The sequence below is a fragment of the Haemaphysalis longicornis genome, unplaced genomic scaffold (genome assembly GCF_048455015.1).
Source record: "Haemaphysalis longicornis isolate Haplotype H1 unplaced genomic scaffold, Haemaphysalis longicornis Haplotype H1 scaffold_8, whole genome shotgun sequence".
NCBI lineage: Eukaryota > Metazoa > Arthropoda > Arachnida > Ixodida > Ixodidae > Haemaphysalis > Haemaphysalis longicornis.
Genome location: NW_027526445.1, coordinates 151,925,751 through 151,941,945, shown reverse-complemented (window position 1 = coordinate 151,941,945; position 16,195 = coordinate 151,925,751). Strand labels below are relative to the sequence as shown.

At 48.1% G+C, this 16,195-nt stretch overlaps 1 protein-coding gene across 3 annotated transcripts in view; it reads left to right on the top strand.

Moving 5' to 3' along the window:
- LOC144149403 (serine/threonine-protein kinase VRK1-like) overlaps positions 1 to 16,195 on the top strand; it is a 34,762-nt gene that overhangs the window by 168 nt on the left and 18,399 nt on the right. For 2 of the 3 annotated variants that reach the window (XM_077680963.1, XM_077680960.1), the window contains exons 2-9: positions 5,376 to 5,532; positions 11,780 to 11,944; positions 13,730 to 13,785; positions 14,068 to 14,137; positions 14,427 to 14,623; positions 15,359 to 15,457; positions 15,598 to 15,727; positions 15,822 to 15,942. In XM_077680963.1, coding sequence (XP_077537089.1) covers positions 5,484 to 5,532; positions 11,780 to 11,944; positions 13,730 to 13,785; positions 14,068 to 14,137; positions 14,427 to 14,623; positions 15,359 to 15,457; positions 15,598 to 15,727; positions 15,822 to 15,942 — 887 coding nt within the window. In that variant the 5' untranslated portion in view covers positions 5,376 to 5,483. Of the gene's footprint in view, positions 1 to 113; positions 433 to 5,375; positions 5,533 to 11,779; positions 11,945 to 13,729; positions 13,786 to 14,067; positions 14,138 to 14,426; positions 14,624 to 15,358; positions 15,458 to 15,597; positions 15,728 to 15,821; positions 15,943 to 16,195 lie in introns of those variants that run through there. The other variant, XM_077680962.1, reaches the window with a different exon arrangement.

Genomic DNA, 16,195 nt, shown 5'->3' with positions numbered 1-16,195 from the left:
TAATTTTTTTCGGCCATTTAGGCTTTTTAAACGACGCTACAGTGTTCGGAGTAAGGCTTATGAATATACGAGCTTTCCCCGCGATGCCGTGTATCCGGCTGACAACGCAGTCGCGCGACCGCAGTTTGTTTTCAAGAGTAACGTCACAAGTTAGGCCTAAGGTTGACGGTAGGCTTAGCGACTTGTGTTCGAATTTTAAACTTTGTGCACCTCGACAAAGTTTGCGAGCTTTTCTCCCCTGCACTTTACGTTTCGGTCTTGCCAGCAATTGCACCCTGAGCCTTGGCAAGCTGCGGTTACTCGTTCGCTGACTCCGTGCACCAACGCTCTTTGTTCATATTTCTCGAAACTAGTTTTGCGCTGGGTTTGTGCTGTTGTGTCTCCACAAACGATTCTGCGCCACATCTTCTGCTGAGTTGTCCACCACATAGGGTAAGCGATTCGTTTGTAGCTGGGTGGGAGACCTGCGAGCTCTCATTGTCGCGGCCTTTTAACTGTGTCGGACGCCGTCGGCACCCTTCGGGCATTTAACCCGAGCGTCCGTTGGTAGTGGTGGTACCGCCGTTCGGGGAGACGACCGGCGTTTCGCAGACGAGAAAAATAGTGCCGCGACCTCCTTAGCAGCCAAGTCTGTGTCGGTCAGTGCCCCCCGTGTTGTGGCGCGTCCTTATTCTCATGATTTATTTGGGGAGAGGACATTGGCAAAAAGGCGGCATTGGCGGGCGACGCGCTCGTCGATAATCGAGGAACTCGCCCCGTGTGCTCTAATTAGCTTTCGCAAGTGTTCACGCACGCAGTGGCACCTCACTTCTCACTGAAGTCCACTTCTTGAAAGCGAAAACAGTTCGGGCGCGGAGTTGTTCGTGGGCTCACTTAGCCATAACCAGTTCGAATCGATACATCCTGCCGAATCCCTGATAAGAGCGCAGCCCTAATTGGCGCGGCCTCGCGAAATGTAGCCCGAAAGACGCTCAAAATGAAGCGCCTTGTGTTTGCATTTATTGAAAATTAGCGGCAGATGGTTACTTTGTTACGATTTATGGCTTGGGAATGTCTTTGTTAACTTCCAAACGCCGATCGTATTGTTGAAACGGGAAGGCATGTTCAGGCAAGTAGTACATTTGGCGTCCCGATGATTTGGTAACCCACAATCTGAACACGTTTGTGTGCTTACTGCAACCCCAACGAGGTCATATTTTGGAATTGAACGAGGCTTAGAAAAAAAAAAGGTTTTGCAATATAATGTCAGTGATACCGTTCTGGAATTTCATGCCAATTGTGGGCAACACCTCGGTTCAAGTGATGAGATGGCTCGCTCATGTTTGTTGCTTTCTGAGTAGACGCTATGTTTGTCCTTATCGATAGATAAACAGGCTGTCAGGTTGGTTGCTTTCCAAAAAGGTGCTATATGTCTTTGCCATTTGCCAATACATAAATATCTCCCCTCAGGGTTTTATGCTCAGAGGCAAATGGTTTTCATTAACAGGAAAAGCTAGCAAAAAGGATAAGCACACCAACCGCATATCACATACCGTGCCGCTGTTGTTGACGTAGCAAATGTTCACTGAACAATAGATTAGAAGAGCGTTAGGGTTAAAGGAACCACGAAGACGAGATACAAGTTTGGTTCGTTCGAAGGATTGTCTTGTTTGGATGACACTGATACCACTATTAGCGTAAGCTTCGCTCACGTGAGCTACATAACGAGAAAAACAGAATGGGCATGTGACTTTCCAGCTACTTTCCCGCACTTATGACGCGGTGTGGGCTGCTTGTTGCGGTTGGCAGGGGCCGGCAGAATCCAACACAAATTAAACAGGGATTATAAGCTTGCAGAAACGAGCTATGGGGCTTGAATTTAGTGCACATTCTTTTTATATCTGTAAGAGTGGTGGCGTAAACAATGGAAGTGATGAATGCGTAAACATGAGTGTGATTGTCTGACACTGGCCAGTTAGCATAAGTGATGTTACCATGTACGTAACCGTTTGTTGAGTCATACTAGAGGTTTCATCAAATGATTGCTATCACTCATAGTGAAAATACAGCAGGGTCTGGTCGGGTTACAAGCAAAGAGTGGTCGTAGAGCAGTATCACTGCGCCATCTTGAAAGGCCAACGGTAATGAAGATAACCAACGGACACATATCTGGGGACAGTGGCAGCGTCAGCCAACATACCAGCGTTCGTTTTATGAACCTGTGTCTATGCGTCATTGCCGATATTGTGAAATGAGCTGCAGCGGCAGAGTTGGAATTGTGGCCTTGATTTTTCTGTGAAGGAGGAATTGTTACTGCTGGTCGAGCACTGAGTGCTAAAACACTTAATGTTTGCAGTAAACCAATGTTGTATGTTGTCTTCATGGCGCTGTTATCCCACAACAGCTTCTGGGATTGTGTTTGAACTGTCTACAGCCCAGTTTAATGGGGAATTAGCAGACCCCCTACTATGCGCTTGCCACGAAGCTTCGCAAGGCAGGGTTACAACTTTTGCAGATACTTACGAAGTAGTCTGTTTCAGCTTTGGAGATTAAGCTGCGCAAACATTTCCTTGTGGGGTCTTCTGTGCCTAGCCACTTTTTGTTTGCGTGACATGTTTGTTTTTTGAGCTTTTGGGACACAGGCTCTTACAAGGACAGGGGACTTAAAAATTGGAAGAAAGCTGTGTCATTTGTTAACCTGCAGTTGTTTCTAATAGTGAAAAAAATTAAACTGGGCTAAAAGCCAGCATCACTGATGGTTGTAACAACAAAAGTTTCACTGACGTTCATAGAAGCAGGATAGCCATGCCGAACGTTCGGTTGCTGGAATGTGGGAAACACCTTTATGCACGTTATAAAAAAAGCCTGCCCACGCTAGCTTGTGGCAGATTCTGCAAGATGGGAAATTAATTACTGCCTTTACAACCACAGAACAAAACGATCCATTCGGAGTGCATGGTTATGTTCAGTGGTAACAAGGGCAGTCATGCTTGAAATGCATTCATTTTCTTATTCCTTCGATTGTAAGAATGGGTCTGTGCATCAAGAAGCAGCAAAAACACAGCTCGAACACAAAGTGGTAGAATTCTTGGTGCTTCATCTTGAGACATGCTGCAACATCCCAAAACAGGTCGATTTCAGCTCGTGTAGTTCCACTATGTTCCTCCAGACTTGACTGCGGGGGTTAAAGTTTACGTTAACAGCAGTGCTGTTAGCATGACACTGCCGCATTGATCCCCCCCCCCCCCCCTTTTTTTTTTTTTTTTCTTCTTTTTTCTTACCACACTGTTTATAGGTTTTGTGATCACCTTCAAACGTATGAAGGTTTGAAATGATTCGCTGCTGTCTGTCGTGCAGCCCAGCATGTGCAGTAGGCCATTTGCAAATTGTACACCCGGTGGCAAAATAACTGAGCACGCGAGCGCTTGGTAAAGTGCATCGCCGTGACATCTGGCGTTGCACTTCTGGTGTTGAGACACCGACGTGCACGTGCGCGTCCAGCCCCCGTATACTAACCCTGTCTTTTCTTTCGCTTCAAGTGGCCAAGCTGATAGCATTGAGCGCTTGGCGCTAGGGAACTTTTTATGCTCAACACGTCTCGCTGGCACACACTTAAGCGGCGAACGGAGAAAGTAAAGCCTGCTTTGCTCTATCTGCCTGGCTCTGATAAAGGACGCGTTGCAACGAGATTTCAATATCTTAGTTTCAAGGATGATATCGTTTGTTTCGCTGTCGAAGTGCGAAACTTATTGGTCTGTGCCTGTGCCAAACGATTCAATGCATATTGCAACCTATTATTACTATTTTTGTTCTTTTTTGTCAAACCCACGACCATGCCGATCTCTGCTCGTGCTTTTTTTTTTTTTTTTTTTTTTCCAGTCAAAACTTGCTTTAAAACTTGTGCAAGGTGTTTCTCACCTCAAAATGTTTCCTTGTTTGTGTGCTCATTTTTAGTCACCAACCAACTGCGTGTTCTAGGCAAAAAATACAAACGCAATGAGATGTATGTGGCATAAGATCGTCACCGAGACGGGCAAGTCCTGTTTTGTTGGATCGGGCCAGAGCGAGCAACGCTCACTTCACCGTTTGAAGCGTGTGTGAGCGAGACATGTTGGAAAAGAAAGGGACCCCCATGGCCAAACGCTGGATGTGATCAGCTTGGTTACTTGTAGTGAAAGAAAAGACAGGGCAGTGAGCGTGGTCGGACGCGCACATGGATGTCTCGACACCAGAAGTGCAGCGTCAGATGTCGCGGCGATGCACTTCACCACGGGCTCGCGTGCCCCGGCTTATTTTTTTGCCGGGTTTACATTGTTTTTGTTCGAACAAGTAGTTATCTGAAGTAGTTGGTGTTCAGGATGGTAAACTTGGAAATTTATTTGTTTTGGTTATAAACATCGTATGCTGCAGTCGTGTTTCGTTGTAGTCGGCACTCGCGATCCCACGCAACTTGCTTTTATTACAATGAGGGCTCTTGTTTCGTCCGCTGAACTGTTGTGCATTGCTCTAGGTGGTTGTGTATTGCTGTGGTCGAAACTACTGTTCTAATTGGACTTCAGTCGTGGTCTGTTTGTGTGCGTGGTGGCCGACTTGCTATGTGCAAGCGGAGGTCTTGCATTGTTCAAGTTTTGTGCGTGTCCATGGCATGTTCAACTTTACGTGTGCACCTTTTTCACAGGTTTTCTGTCTGCATCTCCATCTTCGTGAATTTTTTTTTCTCCAGCTGGTAGAAGTTGCAGTGCAAAATTCAGAGCAGATACAGGAATTCCACCTCAGGCATCAATCAATCTTACTTCTGTGTTTCAACCTAGCCTACCGTTTTGTAAGAGGAGGAAAGGAGCATTGTTGGCCCTTTTCTGCTGTATTCCACTCTTCCACTCTTACTCTTGACTCCCATTAGTTGGTACTGTGAAAATGCCAGTTTTGGTCATACTGTCTGGGAAGTTGGATGAACAAATGGCAGCGATATGGACGGATTCACATCCCTTTTACACCTGCAAGCAGTTTGCTGTTTCTTTGCTACTTGCCATTGCAGTGTGACTTGTGTGGAATGCTGGAAGATGTGACAGCGCATTTTGACAGTTTTTCACCTTAGCACCGAAGCAGCAGCGTTACTTACTGTATTGCTGTGGAGGTTGCAATACTGCAAAGATGGCTTTTTTTTTTTTTTTTTTTTTGAAATATTTGCGGTTGCAGCCATCAACAGCTTGCAGTGCCTTGGCAGTGCTGGTTGTACAGCAGGGCAACAAACATCAGGCTGCTTGAAACTTGCCTCGACAGGTTATAAACTTCAGTTTCTATGTCCATATGGTGGTGTGTGGGTTGCCCTGTTTTCAGATATTTTTTTTTTTCTTTCATTTGTCATAAGAGTAAGAGAGTTGGGCACTTCCTTGCAGGACTCATAAAGGACAGCTCAGATAGAAACGCAGAGGAGGACGCGAGAGGTGCACTCTTTGAATGCGTGGTGTTGAGTCAACGTGACCGAAGTCCTGAGCGATCCTGAAATGCCCAAGAGAGCGTCTCCCAACCCATCCGATCCGCCCAGGAAACGAGGTGAGTAGACGTTTAAAAAGTTCAATATTTTATAGGGGGGAATCTCTAGTTGTGTGTGCTCACCTTGTAATTGGGTCACAGATGGCCAGCACAAATTGCTCTTCGTGCGAATGGGTCAACCGGTTTCAGCTGTCTCGTTTTCCCCTGTAAACCTTCGTTAAGCGGGCATCAGTCGTAGCTCCTGGAGGCACTCTTCCGAGGCACTTGTTTTTCAGTGTCTGCAAAACATGCTGAACAGGTGGGTCATGCGAATGGTCAGTACAGCAAACCCGCTGCGCATGTTTATCTCAGGTAAGCATGTGTGGTTCAGTATTGTCAGAAATTTGGGGGGGGGGTGACATGTCCAAATTGTCGGAACGCAAAATTGTGTTCGCAAAATTAGTAAACGTGTGCGCGTGTTCACGGGCCATTTCGAGCCTTTGCCACAATGCATTCATTTCAAGCTGCTGGTATTTTCTTTGTACTTGATGTCAGTGCTAGGTTTAGATGATTGTAAACACTGTGTAGAGCGCTTGAATTCAACAGGTTCTTAAAATTGTTTTTGAACAAATGCATTTTCAGCGCGTCAGACGCGTAAGTATTGCATTCACTAAACAACTTGGAGAAAAATTGCAGGCGTCAGGTGTAAGTTTTTATAAGATCATGAGTATCACCAAGATATTTACATGCTTAGCCTTTGCAGAAATTCGGGCACAATCAAAACTTGAAAGGTGGTGTTACCTCATGGTCTTTTGTGTCCTTGTAACGAGGGGGTGAAAAAGTGTGCAAGGTGTATACTACGCCTTCAACATTAAAAAAAAAAAAATTGGCAAAGGTGTACCTCAATTTCTCTGTTAGGCATTATATGCATGTGCATTGCAACTGTACGTTCTTGGAGCATGAAGGAAATCAGTGGTAGCCCGGTGAGTGTCTGAGAAAAGCAGTAATGAGTAATGGGGTGGAGTGCATTCGGCAGGCATTCTCAGATATTGAATGGCAGCCAACCATTGTCCCTGAAGAAGAAAGTGTATGACAGCTGCATCTTACCGGTACTCACCTACAGGGCAGAAACTTGGGGGCTCACAAAGAGGGTTCAACATAAATTGAGAACGACTCAGCGGGCAATGGAACGGAAGATGATAGGTGTAACATTAAGGGACAAGGACAGAGCGGAGTGGGTCAGGGAGCAAACGCGTGTTAAGTACATACTTGTAGAAATTAAGAAGAAATGGACGTGGGCAGGGCATGTAATGCGAAGGCAAGATATCCGTTGGTCAGGGGTGAGACAGGTGCGCATATTGCGCAGTTCTGATATAAATGTGTTTTCCTGCGCCGGGCTGCTCCAAAAGCTTGAAATTTGCTAAAATTGCGCCAAACTGCTCCAAAACAGTCTGAGAGCCAAGGCTTTTAACACTCCCGTGAGTTTCGGTGGGGGAAAATACTTACTGATGGCATAATTTTCCAGCGACCCAAAGGTGATGCTGTTTGTAAAGCTTTAATCGATTGATCATTTAATAAAAAACCCACATAAATCTTCCCCGAGATAGTCTTTTTAAAGTCACAGTGTCGGGTTGCACATGTTATATATTGTAAGAGTTTAAGGTCTTCCCATCCAGAACCATTTCAAATTCCTGTAGAAAAAATACTTACGTGTACTGAAGCGACAAACTACTTGGGCAAGTTGATAAAAAAAAACGCAATTTTCGGAGCGCCGTATATCCAGAACGACATGACGGGGCGCCGCCATCTTGGTGTGGAGAACATTGGGAAACATGGTCGCCGAGCGAAGCAGTTGCTTGTGGTTTAGGCAGAGTGCTCTTCCCGGATTTCTACCGTGGTTTTGGTTATGAGGGTGGCTGGGTTTACATTTTGTCGTTTGGTCTGTCGCGGGAAGTTGCGCGACTCGAAATACAGGAGTTCATCAGAAACGCCGTGCCCGCGAATTCGCCGAGTTTCGGCCTTGAGTGTCAGGCGTGGTGCGTGCTTGAAGTGAAATTTCGGACTCATTGCAGTGTTATACAACGCTGGGGTATTGCTGCCTTTTACAGCGAGCTTGCGAGCGGTGGGAAGGAATGGGACGATCGACACTGCAGAAGTGGCGGCGGAGGCTACATTGCCGCAAATTGTCCAAACAGTGTCCGATAGCGGGACGGGCTATTATTGCACGCTAGTAATAATAGTTCATCTATCTGAAGTGAAATTTAATGCCAAGAGGGAGGTGGCTAAATATACGAACATTTATCAAATTACGATTGTAGTGAACGTGCACATTGGGGATTGAAATGGGAGGGCTGGTGGGGTGCGATGACTGTCACCTCGCTTTGCGCAACTTTTGCCGTGGCTCTACACTTGTGCGTAAAGCCTAGTCTGGGATTAGAACAATAATAATTTCTGCATTCACAAGATAGTAAAAATGCTTTGCAATTGCTTAGTTTTTCAACTCGATATTTCCAACGGGCTCCACGCCATTATGTATGCATAGAGCCTCAGAATTTAAAAAATGGTTTGTGAAAGAGTAGTGGATTAGAAACAAACTTTATTGAAATGCTGTTTCAGTGTCATGTACGTTCAGAACCGATTAAAAAGTGCACTTCTTTCCCCGGAGTCGCCAAAAATTTGATTTTTTAGGCTTCTGCTCCAATCAAGGTTCTTCTGCTCCAAAAACGAGATTTCGCTGCTCCCAAATCTGCTCCCAAATCTGATTAAGCTGTCTCACCCCTGGTTGGTCATTAAGGGTAACAGAGTGGATCCCTAGAGTAGGCAAGTGTGGCAGGGGGCGGCAGAAAGTTAGATGGGCAGATGAGATCAAGGAGTTTGCAGGGATAAATTGGTGCAGTTAGCACAGGACCCGGATAATTGGTGATCTGTGGGAAAGGCTTTTTGCTGGTGATGATGATGATGATGAGAGGGAAATGAAAGCATAGCAAAGGCCGTAAGAGGGCAAGAAGCAAGTGTTGTTCGGGCCAAGGTGAGAGCGCAGGATTATTCACATGGTGTTAAGGGTGACCTGGGCTCAAAGTAGGCACGATTTTCTCGTATAGTAGCTCTATGGAATCTTGCACGTTGGGTAGGCATTTTGAGGAAATAGGTTGCGGCAGCATTCTTTTCATGTGTTCGTGAGCATTTCTGTTCACAACTTTTTGTGGTTGGTTACCTGTGGTTGAAGCTCATTGAGGCATTGCTGGTTGTTTTGTTTGCATAGTTCCAAGAGGCTGCTTTCTTTCTTTTCTTTTTTTCCTGGTGTATTGTTTCAGTTGTCCCCTGAAGGACACATCAGCAGCCTTGCGCTACAATTGCTGTCTTGCTGTGATCCGGTTATAAGCTTTTCTTCTGGTGCCTGTTCTGCAACCGCCACTTGCTTTCAGCAAACAAAAGTGAACTTCCTTCATTGTGTCTAGTAACTAGCCCTGTGTTGCCAGCACCTTAACTCTACTTGCAGAAGTGCATTAGGACTGCTTTGTATCCCCCCCCCCCCCCGTTCTTCTCAGATTCTCAGAGCCTTGAAAAATGAGTGATGACAACATACATTCTGCTGCCCTAGAGGAGTCAACTTTCCACCTTGTAATTGGCAGTAATGTACAACCTGAGACGGTTCAGCAGTTTATGATACAAGTGCCAATCTTGTTATGGTATAGTGTAGACCATTTATAACGTAACCGCTTATAGTGCGGGACCGGATATAACGCGGGTTTTTGTGACCACCGGTTTGCCTTCCATAGAACTCGATGTATAAGCATACCGCTTAAGATGCGGTTGGCCGAACCACAATACCGTTTATAGTGTGGTTTTTCGGTGGGTTTGCTGATCGACCGGCGCAGCTGGGGCATCGTTTTAGGGTAGCAAAAAAAAAAAAAAAAAAAAAGAAATGATGAAATCGGCCATCTGACGCAGCGCGCACCCCTTGCTCTCCTCTAACTTCGACACAGAAGAAAAAAATAGGCACCCTTTAGTTCGCGCGTACGTGATAACCACAGCTGTCCTTGCTTGATGCACCTCGGAAGATAGCGGCCGACTCCCCGTCCGCGCGTGGCAAGTTGTTTCTATTAATCGTGAACCGCATGGCCCGTTTTCGCACACGAATTGTGGACATTGGCGTTGCGCGTGCGTTTTTTTCATGCTCGCGTCTACTATTGCGCGCTCGCGGTGGCTTCTTCGCGTGGCAGTGGGAGGATCCTGACGACTTGCACCAATGGAAAGACGCGCACCTAATGGCGGGAGATTCGAAGCGCCCCGAGCCGGCTAGCCGCGCCAGAGGTGTTTAGGCTAAAGTCCCTCAATGAGATGAAGGGCCTTTAGTTTAGGCTTACCACCGCGGTATTTTTTGATGGGCGCTTTCACAAGCAGCGTGAATGGCAGTTTATATTCCACTTTGCGGTCACATTATCAGCTCTTTTCTTGTTCTTGCATGAGCATCTTCGCTTGCGCCTCGTGCGGCATTTCAGCGAGCGGTTAGAAGTTGTCGCTGGAGCTGCCTGCACCGCATCACGGCCAGTGCCGACGCCATGTTGCCACCTCTTACTGCGCCGCACACATTACGCCAGTTGTATCCGCGCCGGCGGCGTGCGCTGCACGTTTTCGCGAGAAATCGCTCCATGCAGTTCACGCTTTCGAACATTGTGCAGATAAGCCACCCACCGCTCTTTCCAAACAAGCGAGCCGCGCGAAGGTTTCCACCACCAGTACGTTGCGCTGATAAGCAGCCGCCTTCGGCATCGGGAACGCAAGGTGGGGTAAAAAAAAAAAAAAATCCCGCTGGCCTTTCTTATCATGTCCTGCGGCATCTTCATAGACGCAAAAAACGCAGCCATGGTCTTTCACAACACAAACGCAACGGAAGAAGTTAAAGCCGCACTCGCCGTTTGCAAGACCGCGCTTTTGCAATGTGAGACCCTGCAGCAGCGGCTGATGTTAAAAATAATACGAAATAAAGACCCTGCCTTCGTTTTTAGGTGCTGTGCGTTTGGGTGATAAAAAATTTGGGATGACTTGAGTGGTAGGGGTGATTTGGTTGAATTCGCGCACGTTTTGGTTATAGTGCGGTACCGCTTATAGTGCGGATTTTTGCGGATCCCACGACATACGTTATAAGCGGTCTACGCTGTATAAGCACAATAAGTAAGAGTTATAACATTAAGTATGATATAAGTGCCGATTACAACCCCAATCTGCTGATAGCATGTCTCTAATCACTTTTTTTTTTTTTTTTTTTTTTCACCGCTTGTACTTATACATTCTTGCATTTCTCTCCAGTCTTTTCACGGGTGTACCTGTGTTTTCTCGGTGTCCTGTCGGAAATGAGCCTTCAAAAGATACTGACGTCTTACCGGGCCCAAAGGCCCCCCCCCCCCCCCCCTTCCCCTCCTTATTGTTTACAAGGAAACTACATTTTTAATCTTTGAGCAGTCAAAATAAAATTTTCAGTGTAGCTACACTGAAGCTATAACTAGGCTTTGCGGCACACCGCAGTGGATGGCTATGGATTAATGTAAACCACCTAGGGATTTTTTTGCGCGTGATAGAAGGTTGACACTGGCGTTTTCATTCATCACCTCCTCCTGAAAAACGTTCACTGCAGCAAGGATCAAACCCCGCGTCAGAGGCACGCCTTAGCCGCCGAGTGTCTTTGTGGGGGAGAGGGGATCTTGCAGGTGAAGTAACAGGGCCCGTGTGCATCGAAACAAAGTTTCGAAATGGCTTTAGGAAACGGTCGGCAAGAGGTGCTTGTGATTGGCCCTGGTGTTCAGTGGTAGAGCCTGGTTTTGGCATCCACGAGTGTTTCTTTTGCCCTCCCGCCATACAGTTTCATGCTAATATATACTAGAGGGAAATCTGGCGCCAGTGTCTGTGGAGCCGCGCTTCAGCGAGCCTTCCGTCATGTACCCGGCAGGTACGTTCCACTTGTCCTTAGCATGGCTCACGAACAGGTTGAAAATTTGGCTTTGGCTGCAAAAATGCAACAATATTACTGCAAAAAATTAATCAAATTTGTTCTGTTATTATAAAATTAAAGCTCCAGAAAGATTTATTAGTCAGGGATTATTTAGAAGCTTCATGGAAGATGAACAGAAAAACAATGTTACCCCTTTTGGCTTCAAGGCGAAAAAGAAGCCATGTGGCTAACCAAGCCAAGGAGGTGAGGAGCATCGCTAACTGTAGTGGCGGCGCCGCCAGATTTCCCTCTAGTATATATTAGTATGGAACTCTATGCCTCCCGCAAACGTCGTTTGTCTTGGCTCAGTGGTGCTGCTTGTGGTTGTGGTCTTTGCAGCCGCTGCCGCGGGGAAGAAGGCTGCTGCTGCCCCCCGGAAAGCTGCCAATGGCCACCGGCTCCCGGACCCCCTGCCGGCCGGCGAAATTCTCACCGACCTCTGTCGGAAGCAGTGGCGGCTGGGGAAGGCTGTGGGCTTGGGCGGATTTGGGGAGATCTACCTGGGTGAGTGGGCGCACCTTTTTTTTTCCCCCTCTTTCCTTGTCTCGCTCGTCGAGTCTGTTGTTTGTTTGCTAGCGTTTTTGCGTTGGTGTAGAGGCGTTTGAATGTGAGAAAAGCTGTGGACGAGTGGTTGATGTGTGTGGTGCAAGGCGAATTTAATGACCGGGAACCACTGTAGCGATGGTGCCTTGTGCAGCCGCCTCTTTAAAGCGAGCCGGGACTTGCTCCTGGCTCAAACCCTCCGCCCTCGAAGTCGTTTTGGCATGGCGCTTGGGTGAGTCTTGTGTGAATTGTGTGAGCCGCCGCGCGATGAATGTGTAGCAGTGCAAGTCCGAAGTCATCCGTCGGAGCATGCATCTGCTGGACCCGCTTAGTGGTGGCCGGTAAGTGCTGCTGGTCTCTGGTGTTCCTTTCTGTCTGGCCAATTTCCTCTCGTAATGGAGCCATAACACGTCGGATTTTGCCTGCTGAACGAAAACTCTGTGCTCTGTGGAGCAAGCCATCAAGCACGAAATGTGGACTTGGTTATCCTGCGTGAAGGCTGTATTGACGCTGCCAAACTTGCCAACATTGCTCATATGTGCTCGGGGTTCTTTGGATTCCATATGTGCTGCTGGAATACTATTGCTTTGGTCTTTCGGAAATTGCAAAAAAAAAAAAAAAAAGCCATCGATATCTGGTACTGCAGAAAAGCCATCAATCATATTTCGTCACTGTCGTGCATCCTTTGGTGACGGGAGGCTGGGTTGTATTGTTTGAGGCGTTGCAGTGGGTGCATTTGTATTTTACGAGACTTTCGGGCACTGGTTCGACGGGAAGCCAACTAATTTCTTCTGCATCCTCCTTTTTTTTTTTTTTTTTTTTTTTTTCTTTCCCTGCAACCCTCGTTCCCACTTTCTCACCCTTTTGCAAAGCTTTCAAATTGGCGGTACATCGGCCTTACTTTGCAATATTGGCTGTGCCGACTCCTCGTGCTCTGTGAATGGTGGTGCCAGGAGAGACTGGCCTGTTCAAACTGCGGTAGCCCTCTTTTCGAAACTGTTTGAGCGCGGAGGAAAAGTTGTAACGGTTTGGAGCATCTTTGTATGGGCAGCCAATCATGTGCGTGTTTCGCTTGTCCTTGTTTTCCCCTCATGCTTTTGTAAAAGAAAAAAAAAAGGGGGGGGAAATTCGCATCTGGCTTCTTCTGTTCTGTATGGCTGTATCGATGTGAAGTGGTTTCGCGAGAAAATTGTGTTCAATTGCTGCGAATGGTCGGATTCTACTGCAGTGGTGTCCTGTCTGCATTCATGGCGAGCTTTTGAGGTGCAGTGTGCGGTTGTGTCGTCGTGTGCCAGGCAAAATTGGACACGCATGTTTGTAAGATCTGCTGTACTCGCTGCCCACCGATACGATTCTGAATAAAAGTCTGATTGGCCGATCCTTCCCTGGAGCCCTGTCTTCTTTTGTTGCATGGTGTTGGATGCCTGGCAGCGCCAGCGCAGCCTTTGCCAGTGGTTGCTTTTCAATGCTTCACTGGATTCCGTTGCGTTCCGACCTCCTCACTATTTTTTAAATTTTCTCATCTTACCTAATTATTTAAAAAGAGCCTGCAAGCTGTGTGAAACAGTCAAAATCCCTACAGTAAGGGGAGTAGTAGAGCATGGAAATACAGCTTTGGAGAAATGAAGCGCTGCTTCCTAGTGGCATGATGACCCAATTGTTGAGTGGTTGCTTTCGACTCGGACCATTGAGGAGCGTGTTACGTATGTTACACTGTGATGTCTTTCTGCTTCCCTTTGCCCGCAGCCTCCGACGTAGTCTCCAAGCCAGTGGACGCCAATGCAGCATTCGTCGTCAAAATTGTGAGTCGCCCATTAGCTGCTTTAGCCTTTTAGGGAGGGGCTTATGAAGTTTGCAAGGGGGCAAAGCTGGCAAGGGGGCAAATCGCCGGAAATTGGTGTCGCCATTGAAAAATTTTGGGATAGAATTGGTATCGTTGTTGTTACAAACGAGCGTTTTTAATGAGCCAAACCATGGCCTTGACTTTTCAAGGCATGAACCTGAAATACCAAATGCATGTGTACGTATGGTGGCAGGCAGCTTTGCTTACTGAGCACAGTGCCTCTCCTCCCCTCCCTTTGCAGGAACCGCACAGCAATGGGCCCCTGTTTACGGAGATCAACTTCTACCACCGTGTGGGCAAGGCAGAGCAGAGTGAGTGTGGCCATGTCCTGCTAACGTTTCGGTGCCAACAGCCAAGAGTTCGGGAGCGTGCAAATTGCATGGTGCCAGGTGTAGCTCTGGGACATAAAATACCCCCCAAATTTGGAATTTGCAACATCTCTGTTGCACTAAAAGACGAATGTCACCCTAGTAGGCACATCCCATGCATCCCTATCAGCGTCGGTCCTGTGGAAAGGCCTCTCGATGGAGCGCTCCTGCCACACTCGTGTAATCGAGGGGACTGACTCCTCTCCTCTCCTTTCCCCTCCTCTCCGCGTAGTCAACCAGTGGGTGAAGGAGAGGAAGCTGGACTACCTGGGCATGCCCCAGTTCCGGGGCTCGGGCTCGCACGACTACAATGGGGAGAAGTACCGGTTCCTGGTCATGGACCGCTTCGGGGAGGACCTGCAGAAGGTGCTCAACCGCTCGGGCAAGACCATCCCGCTCAAGGCCGCCTTCACCCTCGGCATGCGCGTGGTGAGTGCCCTTGGGGGGGGGGGCGACGACGACGCATTGCGGTGGAGAAGGGCCAAAGTCAGCTCGGGGAAGCACAAAAGCTCTCAGGGGGAATTAGTCGTAAAAATGCCCATGTGGGGATAGGGCACATCAGGGCATGTCAGTTGCGAGGATTTCACCCCCATAACGCAATGCCCTTTGTTTCGGGAAATTGTACTTTGGCATGTTGGTTGCAGCAAGTGGTCTGTTTCACACATTACAAGACTTGCTTTGGCAGTGAAAAACCAGTGACTTCGATTGTGTAAACACTTTTATGTGACCACTTGTTGGCCTAAGACGTAGCATTTGCTAGCTTGGGCTCTTGCCGACAGGTGGCAGGCCAACTTCTGCAACTCCCAGAGCCGGTTGCGGGGTCAGGCGTCACTTTTCCATACGTGGGCTCTGTGGGGCTTTGGGTTCCTGTACACCAGTGGGCACTTAGTGGGTGGACTGGTGGTCCAGAAGTGCGACATTAAAACCTGCCCTGCGTTGACTACTTGTGAATTGTGCCCTGTGTGCAAGGCTAAAATAATTCCTGTGCGGGGTTTTTACATTGCATGCAGGGTTGTTCTGCCCAGAAATTTTTTTTTTTAATTTTAAAATTTGCTACATATAGCTACATTTTAGGCTTGCTGTTTTGCTTCTTTGGGTGAGCTCTGCCTTTTGCTCGTGCGTGTGTGTGTGAAAGTCTCCACCTCCTGCTGTTTGTTCTGGCAGATCGACGTGCTGGAGTATGTGCACAGCCTGGGCTACATCCATGCGGACGTCAAGGCTTCCAACCTGCTGCTCGGCTTCGGAAAAGGCAACGAGAACAAGGTGTGTGTTCTCGTTTCTCTGCCGTTGATCACTGTCAAGTGTGAGTGTGTTCCTGTCATCTCTGCGGGTTGGTAGTGTCTTGCATTTGGATGGAGGGCCCTCCCGCATGAGTTCTCTTTCCCCTGCTGCTCCCCCCGAAGGTGTACCTGGTCGACTTTGGGCTGGCCTGTCGGTACATGACCAACGGCGTGCACAAGGAGTACAAGGAGGACCTGCGGAAGGCCCACGACGGCACCATCGAGTTCACCAGCCGGGACGCCCACATTGGCGGTGAGCTGCCGTTGATGCCTCGCCAGGGCTCGCACTCTGTGTGCTGCTCGAGCGGTCCCTTTAAGGCCCCCTGCCCCTCTCTGCGGCCATGCAGCCCACTCTCGGAGGGGGGACATTGAGATCCTGGGCTACAACCTGCTCCAGTGGCTGTGCTGCCGCCTGCCCTGGGAGGAGAACCTCAAGGACCCCGAGTACGTCAGCCAGCAGAAGTGCGGGTGAGTACTGCTACTCCTGCAGAAGGAGACCGCTTGTTTGAGATCATTCAGAGCCTCTGCTGCAGCAGCATGTACGGCTTTGTTTTCTGAGAAACTGTAAGGCCTCCCTCCTCTCTCCTCTCATAAGTGCTCACCGAGAGAAGACAATCAGTCCCCTCCCTCGCTGCACTGCATGCCGTGGCCCCTGTGCTGCGTGTCTTGTGGCTTGTCAAAGATGCTGCACCAAGAATGCCAGCCTTGGTGTGGTTCCCCT